Below are 21547 nucleotides of genomic sequence, written 5' to 3'. Positions count from 1 at the left end.
AGGTTGGAGTCATTAAAACTAGTTTTTCAACTACTCCACAAATTTCTTGTTAACAAACTATAGTTTGGACATCTACATTTTTCCAACAATTGTTTCCAGACGGATTATTTCACTTATAATCCACTGTATGACAATTCCAGTGGGTCAGAAGTTTACATACACTAAGTTGACTGTGCCTTTAAACAGCTTGGAAAATTCCAGAAAATTATGTCATGGCTTTAGTTGCTTCTGATAGGCTAATTGACATGGTCTGTATGAGCCCAGGTAAGGTGCTAGTCACTGGGCCTGTGTAAGCCTAGGTAAGGTGCTAGTCACTGGGCCTGTGTGAGCCTAGGTACAATGCTAGTCACCAGGCCTGTGTAAGCCTAGGTAAGGTGCTAGTCACTGGGCCTGTGTAAGCCTAGGTAAGGTGCTAATCACTGGGCCTGTGTAAGCCGAGGTAAAGTGCTAGTCACAGGGCCTGTGCAAGCCTAGGTAAAGTGCTAGTCACTGGGCCTGTGCAAGCCTAGGTAAGGTGCTAGTCACTGGGCCTGTGCAAGCCTGGGTAAAGTGCTAGTCACCGGGCCTGTGCAAGCCTAAGTAAAGTGCTAGTCACTGGGCCTGTGCAAGCCTAGGTAAGGCGCTAGTCACTGGGCCTGTGCAAGCCTGGGTAAAGTGCTAGTCACTGGGCCTGTGCAAGCCTGGGTAAAGTGCTAGTCACTGGGCCTGTGCAAGCCTGGGTAAAGTGCTAGTCACCGGGCCTGTGCAAGCCTGGGTAAAGTGCTAGTCACCGGGCCTGTGTAAGCCTAGGTAAGGTGCTACAGTCTACGGACTGGACTCACCCCGTCATTACTAATCAGAGACTTCCATGAGTGTTCCAGTTTCTTGATGACCCTAAAGGACAGTAAAGGTAACTGGATGAGAAAAAAAACTCTGTGATTCATACATCATTATATTAGTACTGGTGCTATTGATTAGTAGGACATTAGTAGCACAGTGACTGATTTTGTGAAATGAACCTGTAGGACTGCAGGATGTCGATGATTCCAATAAAAAGAAGGAGTTGTTCTCCTTTACCATCCACAGCAGGAATACCACCCATTCTGGAGAGAGAAACAGAGAGAGAGAGAGAGAGAGAAACAGAGAGAGAGAGAGAGAGAGAGAGAGAGAGAGAGAGAAACAGAGAAACAGAGAGAGAGAGAGAGAGAGAGAGAGAGAAAGAAAGAAAGAAAGAAAGAAAGAAAGAAAGAAAGAAAGAAAGAAAGAAAGAAAGAAAGAAAGAAAGAAAGAAAGAAAGAGGCAGAGAGAATCTCATGTAGGAGGAAAAGACTTCAAGACACATGGAGTCATTGTGTGTGTGTGTTTGCACACTTGTGCCTTTGTGTGTTAAGCTGGATAACTCACGTAGCATCGTGGTCTAGTGTGTCTCTACACGTCTTCCCTCCCTGTATAGACTCCATGGCAGTAGAGTAGAGGGCTCTCTGGGTCACAGGTTTCTTCTCATCGCCCCCTGCTGGTGAGCCCTGGGACTCTCTCCCAGCCTGGCCCAGGTTATGGACCCCCAGCAACAGACTGTAATCCATGATTTTAAAGCTCTCTAGCACCTGGGGTACCACCCATACAGAGAATGGAGGTCAGAATGAATGATAGCAGGAGCTACCAGACAGCACAGACACACAGGTCATAATGCCCCCTCCCATCCACATCCATTCTACATCCCCCCTCCCCTCACCCTCTCCTCCCTCTCTCTCACCAGACAATCTCTCTGTAGGGTCTTAAGCAGAGCACCATATGTATCCTGATCCAGTGTCAGTCCGTCCGGTACATCTGCTATAAAGTCCAGATCTTTAAAGGTGGGATTAGATTTCTCCCTCTCTTTCTTCGACGCACGCCGTTTATACGTGGAGCCCTTCAGGTCAAACTTGAGGTGCATGCGTACGGCGCGCGGTAACACATTGTTCATGACCACGATACGGATGTTTTTACCACCACACTGGACGCAGTAGAGACCAAAGAACTTCGGAAGCAGGGTCCTCGGGTTCTGATTCAGATTCTAGAGAGAGGAGGAGAGGAAGAGGGGAGAAGAAGAGGAGGAGGGAGAGAAAATTAAAGGGTGCAAAAAAGAGAATTGTGTGCCAATTTCAGTGTTCTTTTCATGCAACAACAGGAAATCCTACTGGCCATTATATTGAGCAGGACATGACAAATCCAGTGGATTTCAGAGATATGTCAGTTCAACTAGTTAAACATTTCAGAAACACTTTATTCGGATAGTCCCAGGTAGATGCTTGTGGATAGTTTGTAGATGTTCAATAGGGGGGTCTAATCCTGGACGCTGATTGGTGTCTATTCCACAAGTTACCACTGGCTAAATCTATGACTTTAAAATGCCTATTTACTCTGTTCCATCTGACTGCGCAATCCAGTCTCATCAGCGCAGCCAGGCAATTTATAAACTTCATCTCCACCATAAAAAGCATGTAGACATTATCTCCCATTTCTTTTAGAGTAGCAATTGGTTTTCAATAGCAGAGATTTGTATAAATCTGTCTGTCTCTCCAACATTTGGATGTATCCAAATAAATGTCACTAGAAAACAGCTAAAACAAATGCAGCAACTTTGCTGTTATTCTGGCTGCACTGTTTGACCTGAACGTAAATTAGCCGTAGTTGGCTAAGCAAGGGATAAGAACGTTGCCAGCCAGTACGACAATAGAACATTTAGAATGAACCACTGGGTCGCATCCATCACAGGAGGTTGGTGGTACCTTAATTGGGGAGGAAGGGCTTGTGGTAATGGTTGGAGCAGAATTAGTGGAATGATACGAAATACATCAAACACATGGTTTCCATGGTTTCCATATGTTTGATGCCATTCCATTAGCTCTGTTCCAGCCGTTATTATGAGCCGTTCTCCCCTCAGCAGCCTCCTGTGGCATCCATAGATACAGAACAAAAAGAACTAGGTTGCGTCTCTGGCAACCGAACCGATAGATCGAACAACAAGCCGTTTTGGGTAGATACCTTAAATTTGTGTCAGGACTATATCTTGAGGAAGGATGAAATGGTATGAATAAATTGATCCCCCAAAAAGTTTTTAATGGAAAAATGTCAATCATTATTTTAATATGTTGGTAATCCATTGTATAAAAATGACAATGCCCTCGAAGCCTGTGATTGGAGGATATATTGGCATGGTTTGCCAATTATATTGTCCAAACACTGGCTTCTCAGGCATTATCACTTAAACAACATACACTATATATACTGTACAAAAGTATGTGGACACCCCTTCAAATTAATGGCTTCAGCTATTTCAGCCACACCCATTGCTGACAGGTTTATAAAATTGAGCACACAGCCATGCAATCTCCATAGACAAACTTTGGCAGTAGAATTGTCTAACTGAAGAGCTCAATGACTTTCAACGTGGCACAATCATAGGACGCCACCTTCCCAATAAGTCAGTTCGTCAAATTTCTGCACTGCTGGAGATGCCCCAGTCAACTGTGAGTGCTGTTATTGTGAGGTCTAGGAGCAACAACAGCTCAGCTGTGATGTGGTAGACCACACATTGTATTTGTCACATGCACCGAATACAACAGGTGTAGTAGACCTTACCGTAAAATTCTTACTTACAAGCCCTTAACCAACAATGCAGTTCAAGAAATAGAATTAATAAAATATTTACTAAATAAACAAAAGTAAATTTTAAAAATGAATCAATCAAAAAGTAACACAATAAATGTACATAACAATAACGCATCTATATACTGTACAGGGGGTAAAGTGATTATGCATAGATAATAAACAGCGAGTAGCAGCAGTGTAAAAACAAGGGGACGACGACAATGTAAATAGTCTGGGTGGCCATTTGATTAGTTGTTCAGCAGTCTTATGGCTTGGGGATAGAAGCTGTTAAGGAGCCTTTTGGTCCTAGACTTGGCGCTCCGGTACCGCTTGCAGTGCAGTAGCACCTTCCTGTGACATCGGTTGCTGTAGGTGTCCTGGAGGGCAGGTAGTTTGCCCCTGGTGATGCGTTGTGCAGACCACACTACCCTCTGGAGAGCTTTGCGGTTGAGGGCGGTGCAGTTGCCATACCAGACAGTGATACAGCCCGACAGGATGCTTTTGATTGTGCATCTGTAAAAGTTTGTAAGTGTTTTAGGTGACACGTTGAATTAATTCAGCCTCCTGAGGTTGAGGCTGTTGCGCCTTCTTCACCACGCTGTTGCGCCTTCTTCACCACGCTCTTGCGCCTTCTTCACCACGCTCTTGCGCCTTCTTCACCACGCTCTTGCGCCTTCTTCACCACGCTCTTGCGCCTTCTTCACCATGCTGTCTGTGTGGGTGGACCATTTCAGTATGTCAGTGATGTGTACATCGAGGAACTTTCCACCTTCTCCACTACTGTCCCGTCGATGTGGATGGCATGCTGAAGTTATTACTTACACTTTGGATGGTGTATCAATACAACCAGTCACTACAAAGATATAGGCGTCCTTCCTAACTCAGTTGCCAGAGAGGAAGGAAACTGCTCCTGGATTTCACTATGAGGCCTATGATGACTTTAAAACAGCTACAATGATGACTTTAAAACAATTACAGAGCTACTTACCAAGATGAGTTACAGTTTTGACTTAAATCTACATGAAAATCTATGGCAAGACTTGAAAAATGTCTGTGTAGCAATGATCAATAACCAACTTGACAGATCTTGAATAACTTTTTAATAATAATGTGAAAATATTGTACAATCCGGATCATTGTCTTGCTGCATGACCCAGCTGCACTTTAGCTTCAGCTCACTGATGGATGGCCTGACATTCTCATATATAATTCTCTGATACAGAGCAGAACTCATGGTTTCTTCTATTAAAGCAGGTGGTCCAGGTCCTGAGGTAGTAAAGCATCTCCAAACCCTCACACTACCACCACCATGCTGACCGTTGGTATGAGGTTCTTACTGTGGAATGCAGTGTTTGGTTTTCACCAGATATAATGGGACCCATCTCATCCAAAAAGTTCTACATTTGACGCATCTTTTCATAGAACATTCTTCCAAGAGTCTTGATAATCATCAAGGTGCTTTTTAGAACGCTTGAGGCAACCAGAGAAACAGAGCAAATACTTTTTCACGGCACTGTGTGTAAATGAGATATTTTCAATATATTTGAAAAGGTGCCTAAAAACATGTTTTCACTTTATCATCATGGGGTATTGTGTGTAGATGTGTGAAAAACAAAATACATTGAATTCCTTTTGAATCCAGGCTGTACCACAACAAAATGTGGAATAAGTCAAGGGGTATGAATACTTTCTGAAGGCACTGTAGTTTGTTGATAGTATGACCATCTGTAGATCATCTACTTGAGACTATCCAGATAAAATAGGACCAACATTTCCCCTTCAAAATGATTAGAAATAAGAAATGTCTGGGAAATGAATGTTCATTAAACCATAAATTGATATAAAAACAAGAATACTGTACTGTCGTTTTATTGATAAGCTTGCTATACACTATATAAACTTTATTATTGTAACAATATTAACAAGAAAATGCCCCTGCAGATTCTGCCTAGAGCGACCCGGGCTCCTGGCCCATACACTTGACAGACGTGAGTCGGCTGGACTCAAAGTCTCTGGTCGTGTGTGTGCTTTAGGCGTGTGTCTTAGTAGTGTGCTTAGCCTCATTAGCGTCACAGCTGACCATAGGTTAACCCCAGGGGCCAAGGGTCAAAGTGACCAACACAAACACACACACTTTTTATTTATTAGAATGAAGGGGGAGCTTGTGACAGACTAACCATGTAGTATCCAGGAAGTAGTTTCTGCAGAAACTCCGCCTCCTTGGCATTGACTGTTTTGATGATGAACTCATCGTCCCTGGTTACATAGAATATGGAGCCGCTGGCCCCCGGGTTGGACAGCTCGATCAGGGGCTCGTTACATAGAGAGTACTGGAGAGAGAGCATAGATATACACACAGGTTAGGTCAATGGGTCATAGAGAGAGCATAGATATACACACAGGTTAGGTCAGTGGGTCATAGAGAGAGCATAGATATACACACAGGTTAGGTCAATGGGTCATAGAGAGAGCATAGATATACACACAGGTTAGGTCAGTGGGTCATAGAGAGAGCATAGATATACACACAGGTTAGGTCAATGGGTCATAGAGAGAGCATAGATATACACACTGGTTAGGTCAATGGGTCATAGAGAGAGCATAGATATACACACAGGTTAGGTCAGTGGGTCATAGAGAGAGCATAGATATACACACAGGTTAGGTCAGTGGGTCATAGAGAGAGCATAGATATACACACAGGTTAGGTCAATGGGTCATAGAGAGAGCATAGATATACACACTGGTTAGGTCAGTGGGTCATAGAGAGAGCATAGATATACACACAGGTTAGGTCAATGGGTCATAGAGAGAGCATAGATATACACACAGGTTATGTCAGTGGGTCATAGAGAGAGCATAGATATACACACAGGTTAGGTCAATGGGTCATAGAGAGAGCATAGATATACACACTGGTTAGGTCAGTGGGTCATAGAGAGAGCATAGATATACACACAGGTTAGGTCAATGGGTCATAGAGAGAGCATAGATATACACACAGGTTATGTCAGTGGGTCATAGAGAGAGCATAGATATACACACAGGTTAGGTCAATGGGTCATAGAGAGAGCATAGATATACACACTGGTTAGGTCAGTGGGTCATAGAGAGAGCATAGATATACACACAGGTTAGGTCAATGGGTCATAGAGAGAGCATAGATATACACACAGGTTATGTCAGTGGGTCATAGAGAGAGCATAGATATACACACAGGTTATGTCAGTGGGTCATAGAGAGAGCATAGATATACACACAGGTTAGGTCAATGGGTCATAGAGAGAGCATAGATATACACACAGGTTAGGTCAATGGGTCATAGAGAGAGCATAGATATACACACAGGTTAGGTCAGTGGGTCATAGAGAGAGCATAGATATACACACAGGTTAGGTCAATGGGTCATAGAGAGAGCATAGATATACACACAGGTTAGGTCAATGGGTCATAGAGAGAGCATAGATATACACACAGGTTAGGTCAATGGGTCATAGAGAGAGCATAGATATACACACAGGTTAGGTCAGTGGATCATAGAGATAGCATAGAAAATGGCACCAACACTGGAGTGGTTCAAATAGGTCACTTTACATGGTGCTTCAGACCTTTACTAGGCACTTTGCAGGGTTTCTACTTTCTACAGACACCTGAAGTGGAGTCTGGAAGGCCAGATAAACACAGGGGCTTAACAAGCTTAAGGGAGAGTGTGAAGATCCTCTCAGTCTCTACACAAGTATATGATACCCCGTATTCAGAAAAACGGAGAATGTTGCACTATGTATTCCTCATGCTGGATTAATGCAATGAGACTAAAACATTACTATTTCCTGTAAGTGTAAAACCATGCATAGAAAACCCATAGATACAAATAGAAACAGATACACAAAAAGGTTGTTTCTGATTAGGCCTATACTGTACCTGACTGTCTACTGTTATCAGCTTGGAGCTGTAAAAAGAAACTCTTCATCTGCTAATCTCCATCTGGTGCAGGTAGAGTGTGATTTTATAGGAGTGACTGTGTGTGCACGTGTGTATGTGCACGCATTTACAGTATGTGTGTAAGAGTGTAAGTGTGGTGTGTGTGAGTCAAGCTATGCATATGTACACTCCGTGTACACTCCGTGTACATATGCATAGATTGCTGCATTAATCCAGCACATTCCTAACGCCTTCCTAATATTGAGTTGCACCCCTTTTGCCCTCAGAACAGCCTGAATTTGTCAGGGCATGGACTTTACATGGTGTTGAAAGCGTTCCACAGGGATGCTGGCCCATGTTGACTCCAATTCTTCCCACAGTAGTGTCAAATTGGCTGTTGCTTGTGAAAAACTCAGCAGACTTGCAGTTGTTGACACACTCAATCCGGTGCGTCTAGCATCTTCTACCATACCCTGTTCAAAGGCACTTAAATATTTTGTCTTGCCCATTCACCCTCTGAATGGCACACATACAGAATATTGTATGTCTCAATTGTCTCAAGGCTTAGAAAATCCTTATTTAAGCTGTCTCTTCCCTTTCATCTACACTGATTGAAGTTGAATTAACAAATGATATCAATAAGAAATCATAGCTTTCACCTGGATAGTCTGTCATGGAAAGAGCAGGTGTTCCTAATACATCTGTGCATTTCGGTGTGGTGTGGTGTGGTGTGGTGTGGTGTGGTGTGGTGTGGTGTGGTGTGGTGTGGTGTGGTGTGGTGTGGTGTGGTGTGGTGTGGTGTGGTGTGGTGTGGTGTGGTGTGGTGTGGTGTGGTGTGGTGTGGTGTGGTGTGGTGTGGTGTGGTGTGGTGTGGTGTGGTGTGGTGTGGTGTGGTGTGGTGTGGTGTGGTGTGGTGTGGTGTGGTGTGGTGTGGTGTGGTGTGGTGTGGTGTGGTGTGGTGTGGTGTGGTGTGGTGTGGTGTGGTGTGGTGTGGTGTGGTGTGGTGTGGTGTGGTGTGGTGTGGTGTGGTGTGGTGTGGTGTGGTGTGGTGTGGTGTGGTGTGGTGTGGTGTGGTGTGGTGTGGTGTGGTGTGGTGTGGTGTGGTGTGGTGTGGTGTGGTGTGGTGTGTGTGTGTGTGTGTGTGTGTGTGTGTGTGTGTGTGTGTGTGTGTGTGTGTGTGTGTGTGTGTGTGTGTGTGTGTGTGTGTGTGTGTGTGTGTGTGTGTGTGTGTGTGTGTGTGTGTGTGTGTGTGTGTGTGGCCAGAGGACGGGGAAGTCAGACTGGATGTAACCGGGGGTTATGTTTCCTTGATAAATCCTCAGGATGTCATGTTAGTTACGCATTTAATCACCTGATGTAGGACACTTTATCGCTCCGACATTTCCTGGTTGCAAAAATTCAAATAGTTTGCCTATTTCAGTTTGTGACAAAACAAGTTGTCATTGTGTAGAGAATCATTGTACCATCTAAACCGCTGTGAAATATATTTTCCATAACCCAAAGTATTTTCAGCTGTTTGAAGCTGGTATGCATAGAAATAGCTTCTTAGACTTGCTTTCAATGAGAATGGCAGAGCTATAACTCACATTTCTATGTGAATTTGGTCAGGTCGCCCAGAAAGTTACATATTGCAGCTTTAACCTAGGTATTAACAAGACTATCTGTAGTGCTATATTTATTGAGGTTACTATGGTTACTGTCTCTCACCAGGTAGTCATCTGGCCGGATCCCAAACAGTTCTCGGAAGTAGCGGAAGGCCACGGGGGCGTAGGTCTTAAACCTGAAGTCTGGGTAGTGATGGGCAGGAGTCAGGTTACTGCCCTCACTGGAGAGAAGATGGGAGTGAGGATGAGAGGCAGAAAGAGAGAACGACAGGAGAGAGGAAGGGATAGAATGAGTTATTGTACTAGAGAGCATTTCACTTTGTAGGTGGTTTTATCCACACACCAAAAACAAAAAACACCCCTCTCCATTTGTAAACACACACATCTGCCATCCACACACACACACACAAAGTCAGACACACATCTGCCATTCACACACACACACACAAAGTCAGACACACACCTGGGGAAGAAGATGCTCTCCACCACGTAGAAGTCCTGCATGAGGACATCTCTCTCTGGCTTGGAGCTCAGGTTGCCCACCGTGTAGCCGATGCCCAGCTGGATGGCACCTTTCAGGGCAGAGGAGGTGGTCTGGAGGGCACAGGCAGGCAGGTTACAAACCACAAGTCACCAAAATAGATCCATGAAAATTAAAATGATGGAGGAAAAGGATGAGAGGAGGACAGTGAGATAGGAGAAGTCAAAGAAGTACAGAAAGGTCTGGGGAGAGAAGAAGGAAGAAAACAGAGAGGTAGGAGAGGACATGGAAGACATGGACATGGAAGAGAGGGAAGAAGGAGAGACAAGTAAGGTATGGGATGGAGGGAGGAGAGATAGTGGAGAGAGAATAGAAGAACATGAAGATGAGAGGGGAAGGAGAGAGAGGGATTCAGGAGAGGAAAGGTGAGAGAGGGATGCAGAAGAGGAAAGGAGTAGTGTACCTTCTTATAGGTGGTCTCTCCAGAGGCATCTACTCTCCTGTGGCCGATCTTCTTCTCCTGACCTGGGCCTAGACCCTGAGCTGTGGGGGACGGCATCTGACAGAGAAGAGGGGAGACTGGCTTTACTTGTGGGTTACTTACATAGCATGCTGCACTGCATAAAAACATATGTAATTTTAGGTGTGTGTGTGTGTGTGTGTGTAACTAGCCCTCACCTCACTAGTTATTGTAGACTCCCTACGACCAGTGTCTTTTGTTGATAAACAGAGAAGAGAGAAAAAGAGAAGATCAATGCCTAATTTGGGCCTAATTGTGAGATACATACATGAACCAGGATAAAAGGCCTCAGTATGCACCTGTTATGGCCAGGAAGGTATAAAACACTATGTTTCTATACTATATCTCTACTACTAATAAAGGTGTATTTCCTCTGGGAAACATCAGCTAGAGGGGTGTAGTGAAGAATAATAATGGGCCAACCCAAGGACACCATACTCAACACACACTGACATTACCGACATTACTCACACACACATCAACCTGAGACTTGACCCATGCTGCCCTAACCATACAATGCTGGACTCTTGCCCTCGTTGGCAGTCAAGTGCAGGTGGTCATCACTTACCAACCCAACAAGGTGTCACACACACACACACACGGACCATCCATCAAATGCATTATATTACGCTTGTATTTTTCACACCTGTTTCAGATCAAATCAAATTTTATTTGTCACACCGAATACAACAGGTGTAGTACACCTTACATTGAAATGCTTACTTATAAGTCCTTAACCAACAATGCAGTTTGAAGAAAATACCCCCAAAAAAGTAAGACATTAAAGTAACGAATAAAGAGCAGCAGTAAAATAACAATAGTGAGGCTATATACAGGGTGTACCGGTACAGAGAAAATGTGCACCGTTTAGTCGAGGTAGAGGTATTAAAGTGACTATGAATAGATAATAACAGAGAGTAGCAGCAGCGTAGAAGAGGGGGGGGGGGCGGGCAAGGCAAATGGTCTGCATAGCCATTTGATTAGATGTTCAGGAGTCCTTTGGCTTGGGGGTAGAAGCGGTTTAGAAGCCTATTCGACCTAGACTTGGCATTCCGGTACCGCTTGCCATACGATAGCAGAGAGAACAGTCTGTGAATAGGGTGGCTGGAGTCTTTGCCAATTTTTAGGGCCTTCCTCTTACACCGCCTGGTATAGAGATCCTGGATGGCAGGAAGCTTGGCCCGGGGGATGTACTGCGCCGTACGCACTACCCTCTGTAGTGCTTTGTGGTCAAAGGCCGAGCAGTTGCCATACCAGGCAGTGATGCAATCTGACAGGATACTCTCGATGGTGCAGCTGTAGAACCTTTTGAGGATCTGAGGACCCATGCCAAATCTTTTCAGTCTCCTGAGGGGGAATAGGTTTTGTCATGCCCTCTTCACGACTGTCTTGGTGTTCTTGGACCATGTTGGTTTGTTGGTGAAGTGGACGCCAAGAAATTTGAAGCCCTCCTGCTCCAATACAGCCTCATCGGTGAGAATGGGGGCGTGCTCGATCCTTCTTTTCCTGTAGTCCAGAATAATCTCCTTTGTCTTGATCACGTTGAGGGAGAGGTTGTTGTCATTGTACCACACTGTCAGGTCTCTGACCTCCTCCCTATAGGCTGTCTCGTCGTTGTCGGTGATCAGACCTACCACCGTTGTATCATCGGCAAACTTAATGATGGTGTTGGAATCGTGCCTGACCGTGCATCATGAGTGACAGGGAGCACAGGAGGGTAATGAGCACGCACCCCTGAGGGGCCCCCATGTTGAGGATCAGTGTGGCGGATGTGTTGTTACCTACCCTTCCCACCTGGGGATGGCCTGTTAGGAAGTCCAGGATCCAGTTGCAGAGGGAAGTGTTTAGTCCTTAGCTTAGTGATGAGCTTTGAGGGCACCATGCTGTTGAACGCTGAGCTGTAGTCAATGAATAGCATTCTCACATAGGTGTTCCTTTTGTCCAGGTATGAAAGGGCAGTGTGGAGTACAATAGAGGTTGCATCATCTGTGGATCTGTTGGGTCAGTACGCAAATTGAAGTGGGTCTAGGGTTTCTGGGATTATGGTGTTGATGTGAGCCATGATCAGCCTTCCAAAGCACTTCATGGCTACAGACGTCAGGTCTACGGTCCCTGCAGCCTTGTGAATGTTGACCTGTTTAAAGGTCTTACATCGGCTGTGGAGAGCGTGATCACACAGTCGTCCGGAACAGCTGACGCTCTCATGCATGTTTCAATGTTACTTGCCTCGAAGCGAGCACACAAGTTATTTAGCTTGTCTGGTAGGCTTGTGTCACTGGTTGTGCTTTCCTTTGTAGTCTGTAATAGTTTGCAAGCCCTGCCACTTCCAAGGAACACCGGAGCCAGTGTAGTACGATTCGATCTTAGTCCTGTATTAACGCTTTGCCTGTCTGATGGTTCGTCGGAGGGCATAGCGGGATTTCTTATAAGCTTCCGGGTTAGAGTCCAGCTCCTTGAAAGCAGCTCTACCCTTTAGCTCAGTGCGGATGTTGCCTGTAATCCATGGCTTCTGGTTGGGGTATGTACGTACCGTCAATTTGGGGACAAAGTCATCGATGCACATATTGATGAAGCCAGTGACTGATGTGGTGTACTCCTCAATGCCATCGGAAGAATCCCGGAACATATTCAGTCTGTGACATCAAAACAGTCCTGCAGTTTAGCATCTGCTTCATCTGACCACTTTTTTTATTGACCGAGTCACTGGTGCTTCTTGCTTGAATATTTGCTTGTAAGCAGGAATCAGGAGGATAGAGTTATGGTCAGATTTTCCAAATGGAGGGTGAGTTAGAGCTTTGTACACGTCTCTGTGTGTGGAGTAAAGGTGGTCTAGAAGTTTTTCCCTTCTGGTTGCACATTTAGCATGCTGATAGAAATGAGGGAAAACGGATTTAAGTTTCCCTGCATTAAAGTCCCCGGCCACTAGGAGCGCCTCCTCTGGATGAGCGTTTTCCTGTTTGCTTATGGCGGTATACAGCTCATTGAGTGTGGTCTTAGTGCCAGCATCGGTCTGTGGTGCTAGGTAGACAGCTACATAAAATACAGATGAAAACTCTCTAGGTAGATAGCTTATCATGAGACACTCTACCTCAGGCTAGCAAAACCTCAAAACTTCCTTAGATATCGTGCACCAGGAGTTGTTTACAAACATACATAGACTGCCACCCCTTGTCTTACCGGAGTCTGCTGTTCTATCCTGCCGATAGTGTGTATAACCCACCAGCTGTATGTTATATTAATGTCGTCGTTCAGATACAACTCGGTGAAACATAAGATATTACAGTTTTGAATGTCCCATTGGTAGGATATGTCTGCTTTGAGTTCGTCCCATTTATCCAGCGATTTTACGTTGGCTAACAGTACGGATGGCAGCGGTAGATTTGCCACTCGTCGACTGAAATCGCTGTCTCTTTCTCATGCGAAAGACGGGGAGGAGGGCCTGTTCGGGTGTCTGAGTAAATCCCTCCCATCCAACTCTTAAAGAAAAATGATTAGTTAAAATGTGAGTAATTGATGTTCTGATGTCCAGAAGCTCTTTTCAGTCATAAGAGACGGTAGCAGCAAAATTATGTACAAAATAAGTTACAAACAATGCGAAAAAAACTAACAAATAGCACGGTTGGATAAAAGCCAATAAAACGGCAGCCATCCTCTCCGGCGCCATTACTGTTTCTAAGCTAGAACAGGGTAGTTGACTAATGCTGATGCCCAGAATTCAAATAACAAATCCACAAATGAAATCAGAATACCCACTGGTAGTACCATCAGGGCTAATCTTCCTGGATATGTACAAGCACAGCCAGACTCAACCCAAGAAACACTTCTGGTTGTACTTACAGTAATACCTTTAACACTTATCAGAGTACAAACCTTGAGTTTGCGTAAACACATCTACCCTTTAAGAGTTTTGAATGTCTCACTCACCTCTCTGTCACTCAAGTCTGAAGGTAAAATGGCACTGCAGTTGCTGCTACCAAAAACACATTCAAAGATTCCCCAAAATTCAGACCTGTCGCTAGTTGTTGTCTGCAGCTGACGTAGATAAAATCTATTTCTAGAGTAGATCAGTCCTGACTCTTTAATCTGAACTCCCTGTCATTGGTTGACACCACCACCGTCTCCCAGTAGACTGGATGCCCTGAGCAGTGAGCATCCAATCAGAGTGCAGGATTAAGAGAGGTGCCAGCTACTGGAACAACAAGCTGCAGGAAGATGGCCCGTGAAGGAGGTTAGCAAGAGAGAGAAAGAAAGAAAGAAAGAAGGAACGAAAGATAGAAAACGAGAGAGAGAGAGAGAGAGAGAGAGAGAGAGAGAGAGAGAGAGAGAGAGAGAGAGAGAGAGAGAGAGAGAGAGAGAGAGAGAGAGAGAGAGAGAGAGAGGACAGATAGACACACCAGGGCCAAAACAATGAGACACACCGACCCAATCTTTTAAGTTATTGATCTTAAGGTCTAGCAATGACACTGGGCTAACGGCCTTCAGACTACAGATTAGTTTCTGGAATGTTGTCTTCCTAGCAGGGTCTTTTGTAGGACTTTGCCAGTCATGCAGAGTTCTAATTCCTAATTACTGCATATGTGCAGAACACTCAGAAAGGCAGATAATTCAGACAGAACATTCAGACATACAGAACACTCAACAGACAGCACACTCAACAGACAGAACATTCAAAAGAACATTCAGGCATACAGAACATTCAACAGACAGAACATTCAGAAAGACCGAACACTCAACAGACAGAACTCAACAGACAGAACATTCAACAGACAGAACATTCAGAAAGACAGAACATTCAACAGACAGAACATTCAGAAAGACAGAACATTCAACAGACAGAACATTCAGAAAGACAGAACATTCAACAGACAGAACATTCAACAGACAGAACATTCAACAGACAGAACATTCAGACATACAGAACATTCAGAAAGACAGAACACTCAAGTAGATGGTGGAACACTCAGATGGAACAGAAACAGAATGGAACACCCAAACAAAACCTTCAGACAGAACCCTCAGGTAGCCCGTACCCAGATAGTACCTCTGTGCTGTAGGATTAAGGTCAGGACATCATTTGCTGAGGAGCTATACTCAAAGGCAACCTATCACCATACTACAGTATACAATACTACTGTTTCAGAGTCAACGTAGTCTCGCGGTACCAGACTTCCAAGTCTCGTTCATCACTCGGTTATTCAGAAGCGACGTGAGAAAGTTGTATATCGAGATTTAGATCAATGCCTTAGACACTGGCATCCTTTTATGCTCAAAGGTTATTTTTGTAATATAGTTTGAAAAAGCAGAATGTTTCAGATCATAAAATGACTGATTAAGTTTCCAGAGGCGGCATAATTTTCAGAGATTGTATTGGAATGTATTAAATTAGACTGTTAGGAGTGAGTGTATGTGTGTGTGTGTGTGTGTGTGTGTGTGTGTGTGTGTGTGTGTGAGAGAGATGGTATAAAGAGGATTAAGCCTCTCACTGGCCGGCTCACAATATGGCCGCCTGATGCCGAGTGTTATTGAGACATAAACAAGAGTTGTGTAAGATTGTCTAATAGCACAACACTGCCGTCTAGGGGATAGAGCAGTTATACACACACCCCCACACAAGCATATAAACACACACACTGAACACATTCACATTCTCCACCGTTCAAGCTCATTCAAGTCTAAATCAGACACCTTCAGCCTTGAGTAGTTTTGTGCTGGTGGAAGTCAGAATGCTCAACTACAGTATGTATAAAAGGTATAATGCGCTATTTCAAATAGCCTCACACTGGATCTGCATTCTGAAACATAGTGCCTCACAAATAAGCCCTGAGTGAGTAACTATGGGGTTATATTCACATGAACAGACATATCAATGTATCGTATCGTATCATCTCAGTCCCCATGGCTCAGTGGTCACTGTTACTGTGTGTCTGTCCTGCTCTTGTCTTATGTAATAATCATACATGATGTTTTATAATCCAATCCACTCTTTAGGGTTAATAGAGAATGGAGAAAAGAGAAGAGAAAAGGGAAGAGAGAGAGATGAGAAGAGAGCGTGAAGAATATATGAGAGAAAGTGAGAGAGGGGAAAAGAGGAGAGAGAGGGGGGAAAGAGAGGAGAGAGAGAGAATGTAAAGACTATATGAGAGAAAGAGAGAGAGGGGAAAAGAGGAGAGAGAGGGGGGAAAGAGAGGAGAGAGAGAGTAAAAAGAGAGAGTGGCTAAAGGTCTGCTGGATGCGGAGTGGACCAGATGCCAGTCTCTAGCACTGTCACTAGTCTAAGTGCTGCTGGTAAATGTCACGGCACAATTCCGGAACTTTCATTACACACACCTGGCCGTTATTCCAGGGGGTGACAGGTAGCCTAGTGGTTAGAGCGTTGGACCAGTGACCGAAAGGTTGCAAGATCGAATCACTGAGCTGGCAAGATCGATTCACTGAGCTGACAAAGATAAACATCTGTCGTTCTGCCCCTGAACAAGGCAGTTAACCCACTGTTCCTAGGCTGTCATTGAAAATAAGAAATTGTTCTTAACTGACTTGCCTAGTTAAATAAAGATAACAAATAAATAAAACAATTCCCAGTGATTAGTAATTGTGTACTTGGTTTACCATTGTCCTGTCGATTATTGTTACAATGTCCGTTGGTTTGTGAAAGTACCTGTGCTATGTTGTTTTGGCTTTCATGCCACGTATATTGTGCAGACGATTACGGGTCTCGTCCCGTGTGATAATGATTGTGCGATTGTGTTATTTATTTGAGTTACTCCTCGCTCTTTTGTTTGGGTGTCAACACTGTGTTTTGTAATAGTGTTTGTTTGGTCTTCGTCCCGTGCCTTTACACGGCACGCTGTAATTTGGGTAAACGCATTCCTGTGCCTGTCTCCCGATCCCTTATACCAGCGTGACAGTAAACTGATTACCAGGGCTGTTTCTTTGTGTGTGTTTGTGTGTGTGTGGGGGAAATGCTGCTTCTCTACAGATGGAAAACTGTGAAAATGCAATGGTGAATTGACTGCAATGTCAAGAGTAGAGGTAACTGCCAAAATATTGGAAACACTTGAGTTGAAAGTATATTGAAAGTAGTTCATTAAGCAATTACCATCCCATCATGCTTAGGGTCATGTATAAAAATGCTGGGCAGGCCATTATTTTGGTTCCCATGGCTATGCCTCCATAGGATGACAATGCCCCCATTCACAGGGCATGGGTGGTCACTGAACGGTTTTATGAGCATGAAAACAATGTAAACCATATGTCGTGGCCGTCTCAGTCATCAGATCTCAACCCAACTGAACACTTATGGGAGATTCTGGAGTGGCGCCTGAGACGGGATTTTCCACCACCATCAACAAAACACCAAACTAAGGAATTTATCATGGGAGAATGGTGTCGCATCCCTCCAGTAGAGTTACAGACACTTGTAGAATCTATGCCACGGTGCATTGAAGCTGTTCTTGGCCCAACGCTCTATTAAGACACTTTATGTTGGTGTTTCCTTTATTTTGGCAGTTACCTGTATGTGTGAACTATGAATACAAATACTGCTGTCGACCATTAAATGTCCATTTACTCCATGTGCAATATGGAATCTGCCATGGCATTCAACTTTTCATTGTTAATGTATTCAAGCACTGGAGCCTGTCTCCACCCCTTCATCCTCCTCTGATGATTGAAGTGGATTTAACAAGTGACATCAATAAGTGATCATGGCTTTCACCTGGACAGTCTACCATGTCATGGAAAGAGCAAGTGTTAGTAATGTTTTGTACACTGTACTTCTGTGTGTATGTGTGTGTGTGTGTGTGTATGTGTGTGTGTGTGTGTTTAACACTGCTTGTACGGCTTTAATGAGAGGAAGCACAGAAGATGGAGTACAGCTTGATGGTTCAGTTAACATGACGTCTAATACACACATACTGCATCCAGTTCCTCTCTGACTCATCATCTTTAAATAAAGATTGGTTACATTACACTGCTGTTATATGTACATATATGAAATGGTCTCTCGTTACAGACACCAAATCGAGTAGCTGGCCTGCGCATATGAGAGATTTGGTTCTGGGTTCTGAGATTGATGTAATACATATTATCCCTTAATAGACTAGAATTCAACTACCCAATTTTCTGTTCTTCCATTGCAATTGTGCTTCCGCTTACATACATATCTGGTATAAGGTGCTCTTCCAATATTCAGGGCTACCCAGGAATATTATAATAGGGTAAAGTATTGTGCTGTTGCCTACAGTATATACTTTGCCCCCAGGTGAGAGCCAGCTCGGTCGTTTGGTGATGCTCAGATAAAGCAGAGGCAGAGAGGCTCTGGACATTACTGTTCATTAATAATTCACCTCCAGGTTTCTCTATGCTTCCTTATGTTTTGTATTTTACACTGTTATACTTTTGTGACAAAGACATAGGCCTAGTTTGATCTATAAATAAGCATTGAATATGGTCAAAGAATTGTATAGATAGAGGATTGACTTTCACACACACTAAGGTTGTAGGACTGATTCTGTTTCCTGCTGATAGACTATGAATTGACCATGATCTGATGCCACAGACTGCCAAGACAGACTAGTCTGTAGAGAGGGTCCTGACCTGAACTAGGCAGGAGTGTTTTCAGACCAGTTACACATAGTCAGGCCCTGGACATTGCCTAACAACCTGTACATTCTGAACATTTTGAGGTAGATCAGCTTCTGTTCTGCATGCTCAATTTCTGCATTAATTACTTAGAATTGTGGTGGTGGCTGGCGTCTTGTCCTAGTCTTAAATAGCAGAGTGACTATCCTGGTTAGCTATAGGCCTATTAATGTTAATCATTTATCAGGTGTGGAAACTGACAGATCATTTAGGCTACTGAGACAAACCATATTTGACAGCTGGACCAAAACCCGCATGAACGCTTTTACGCACCATCGAACAGTGCCAGCGCTCTACTGACGCTTGAGCTCATCTGTACGAGCTCTAAATAATGCAAATGTTGTGAGTCAATTCGTCTCATAATTAACCACAGGCATACGAACCCATGTCTGCAGAAGAAAGCTTGAGCAAGAATCCGACCGTATCTATCTGGTCCGATCTCTCCGCCCCAGACGTGGGCATGCTTCCCCCGGCCTCCCCCGATGTCGCAATCTCATCCATTTACAATTCCCAGATAAACGGCGCGTTATATGCCCTTCGTTGACGCTATGCCGAATGTATAGGACTCTGACATCACGTTGAATAGGCTACATAGTTGGCCTCATCGCCTTTTCAACACTAGTCGTATCTTCATCGCGGCAATTGTACGAGCATGATGCACACACTACGGGGGATGTCTTGTCGCATAATACGCAGCTGTGGCTATATCATACTGTTCCTCTCGAGCATTATAAACCCACTCGGTTGCATTCTCACAGCTGTGTCTGGGTCATTCAAGGAAGATGGTCTATCATACATGTCATCGGAGTATCCTCTTGCGGTTGACATGCTCATACACACTGAGCAATAAACGCAACATGCAGGCTCTAATCTATAAATATCACATGACTGGGAATACAGATATGAATGTGTTGGTCACCGATCCTGTACCCTAAAGAGGTAGGGACATGGATGAGAAAACCAGTCAGTATCTGGTGTGACCATATGCCTCCTGCAGCGCAACATCTCCTTCGCATAGAGCACAGCCCCAGTACATCACTGGGGCTAAACTGCCTGCCATCCAGGAACTCTTCACCAGGCGGTGTCAGAGGAAGGCTCTAAAAATTGTCAAAGACCCCAGCTACCCCAGTCATAAACTGCTCTCTCTACTACCGCATGCCAAGCAGTATCAGAGTGCCAAGTCTAGGACAAAAAGGTTTCTCAACAGTTTTTACTCCTGAACAGATAATCAAATGGCTACCTGGACTATTTACATTGTGTGCCCCCTCCGTTACACTGTTGCTACTCTGTTTATCATATGAAGCCACTTGAACTATACATTCTACCTCAACCAGCCAGACTAACTGGTGCCTGTTATTTTTCAGTCTTTTTACTGTTGTTTTTATCTCTTTACTTACCTATTGTCCACCTAAAACATTTTTTGCACTGTTGGTTAGAGCCTTTAAGTAAGCATTTCACTGTAAGTCCTGTTGTATTGCGCGCACATGACAATTCAACTTTCATTTGATCAGGCTGTTGTGGCCTGTGGAATGTTGTCCCAATCTTTCATGGCTGTGTGAAGTTGGTATATTAGCGGGAACTGGAACACTGTCATACACATCGATTCAGAGCATCTTGAACATGCTCAATGGGTGACATGTCAGGTGAGTATGCAGGCCATGGAAGAACTGGGATCTTTTCAGCTTCCAGGAATTGTGTACAGATCCTGTGGACATGGGGCTGTGCATGATCATGCTGAAACATGAGGTGATGGCAGAAAATGAATGCAACATTGGGCCTCAGGATCTCATCACCTGTCTCTATGCATTCAAATTTCCATCAATAAATGCAATTGTGTTTGTTGCTTATGCCTGCCCATTCCAAAACCCTACTGCCCAGTACAGCTGAAACCAGGATGCATCTGTGAAGAGCATACTTCTCCAGCATGCCAGTGAAAGTGAGCATTTGCCCACTGAAGTCAGTTACGAAGAACTGCAATCAGGTCAAGACCCCTGCTGAGGACGAGCACGCATACGATCTTCCCTGAGGCAGTTTGAGTTTCTGGAGATTGATTTGTGCAAACCCACAATTTCACCAGATGTCCAGGTGGCTGGTCTCAGACGATCCAGCATGTGAAGACTGATGGAGGTCCTGGGCTGGCGTGGTAACGCGTAGTCTGTGGTTGTGATGCCAGTTGGACAAATTCTCAAAAATTACATTGGAGGCAGCTATTGGTAGAGAAACTAACATTTGATTCTCTAGCAACAGCTCTGGAGAACATTCTTGCAGCTAGCAAGCCAATTACTCTCAAAACATGACATTGTGACAAAACTTCACATTTTAGTGGCCAGTGTCACTGCCACTTTGTCATTTGTCTAAAATTGTTCAGTCGGCAGGGGACGGAGTGTTAACTTGATTTAGCACCTCTAGTGTCTGCATCTTCTTATGGAATGCAAAAGGTGACTGATGTTTTCTATTTTCTAAGTTAATTTATTCCAAACTGTTTAATCAGCTTCTTGATTTGCCACACCTGTCAAATGGATGGCTTATCTTGGCAAAGGAGAATTGCTCATTAATAGAGAGGTGTACAACATTCACTAAATAAGCTTTGCGAGTATTGAACATTTCAGGGACTTATTTCAGCTAATGAGTGACAAACACCCAGTCTGTGCAAAATCAAATCAATTTCATTGGGCATGTTCACCCACTAAATGATGTCCAGTTGGGTAGACTGGCAGCACAATTAATTTCCATCCCAAAATTAAGGATGAGGCTATATAACCTACAGAGTAA

At 44.1% G+C, this 21547-nt stretch overlaps 1 protein-coding gene across 2 annotated transcripts; it reads right to left on the bottom strand.

The window, feature by feature from the left end:
* Window positions 1-206: 206 nt before the first annotated feature.
* On the bottom strand, window positions 207-19624 carry LOC109874745 (phosphatidylinositol 4-phosphate 5-kinase type-1 gamma-like). Of its 2 annotated transcripts, XM_031809765.1 has the most exons (10): window positions 19159-19624; window positions 10294-10328; window positions 10079-10174; window positions 9598-9728; window positions 9238-9355; window positions 5787-5939; window positions 1733-2032; window positions 1384-1583; window positions 999-1082; window positions 207-873 (listed from the first exon to the last, which is right to left on the bottom strand). In XM_031809765.1, the coding sequence occupies exons 1-10, from the start codon at window positions 19274-19276 to the stop codon at window positions 798-800; spliced, it is 1311 nt and encodes a 436-aa protein (XP_031665625.1). In that variant the 5' UTR covers window positions 19277-19624; the 3' UTR covers window positions 207-797. The 2 variants fall into 2 exon arrangements, with proteins under 2 accessions (XP_031665625.1, XP_031665626.1); XM_031809766.1 differs by lacking the exon at window positions 10294-10328 and having other exon boundaries at window positions 208-873; window positions 19159-19268.
* Between the last annotated feature and the right edge of the window lie 1923 nt (window positions 19625-21547).

Source organism: Oncorhynchus kisutch, linkage group LG30 (genome assembly GCF_002021735.2).
Source record: "Oncorhynchus kisutch isolate 150728-3 linkage group LG30, Okis_V2, whole genome shotgun sequence".
NCBI classification, from domain to species: domain Eukaryota; kingdom Metazoa; phylum Chordata; class Actinopteri; order Salmoniformes; family Salmonidae; genus Oncorhynchus; species Oncorhynchus kisutch.
The sequence above is the reverse complement of the archived record's forward strand: the minus strand, read 5'-3'. Positions and strand labels throughout refer to the sequence as shown.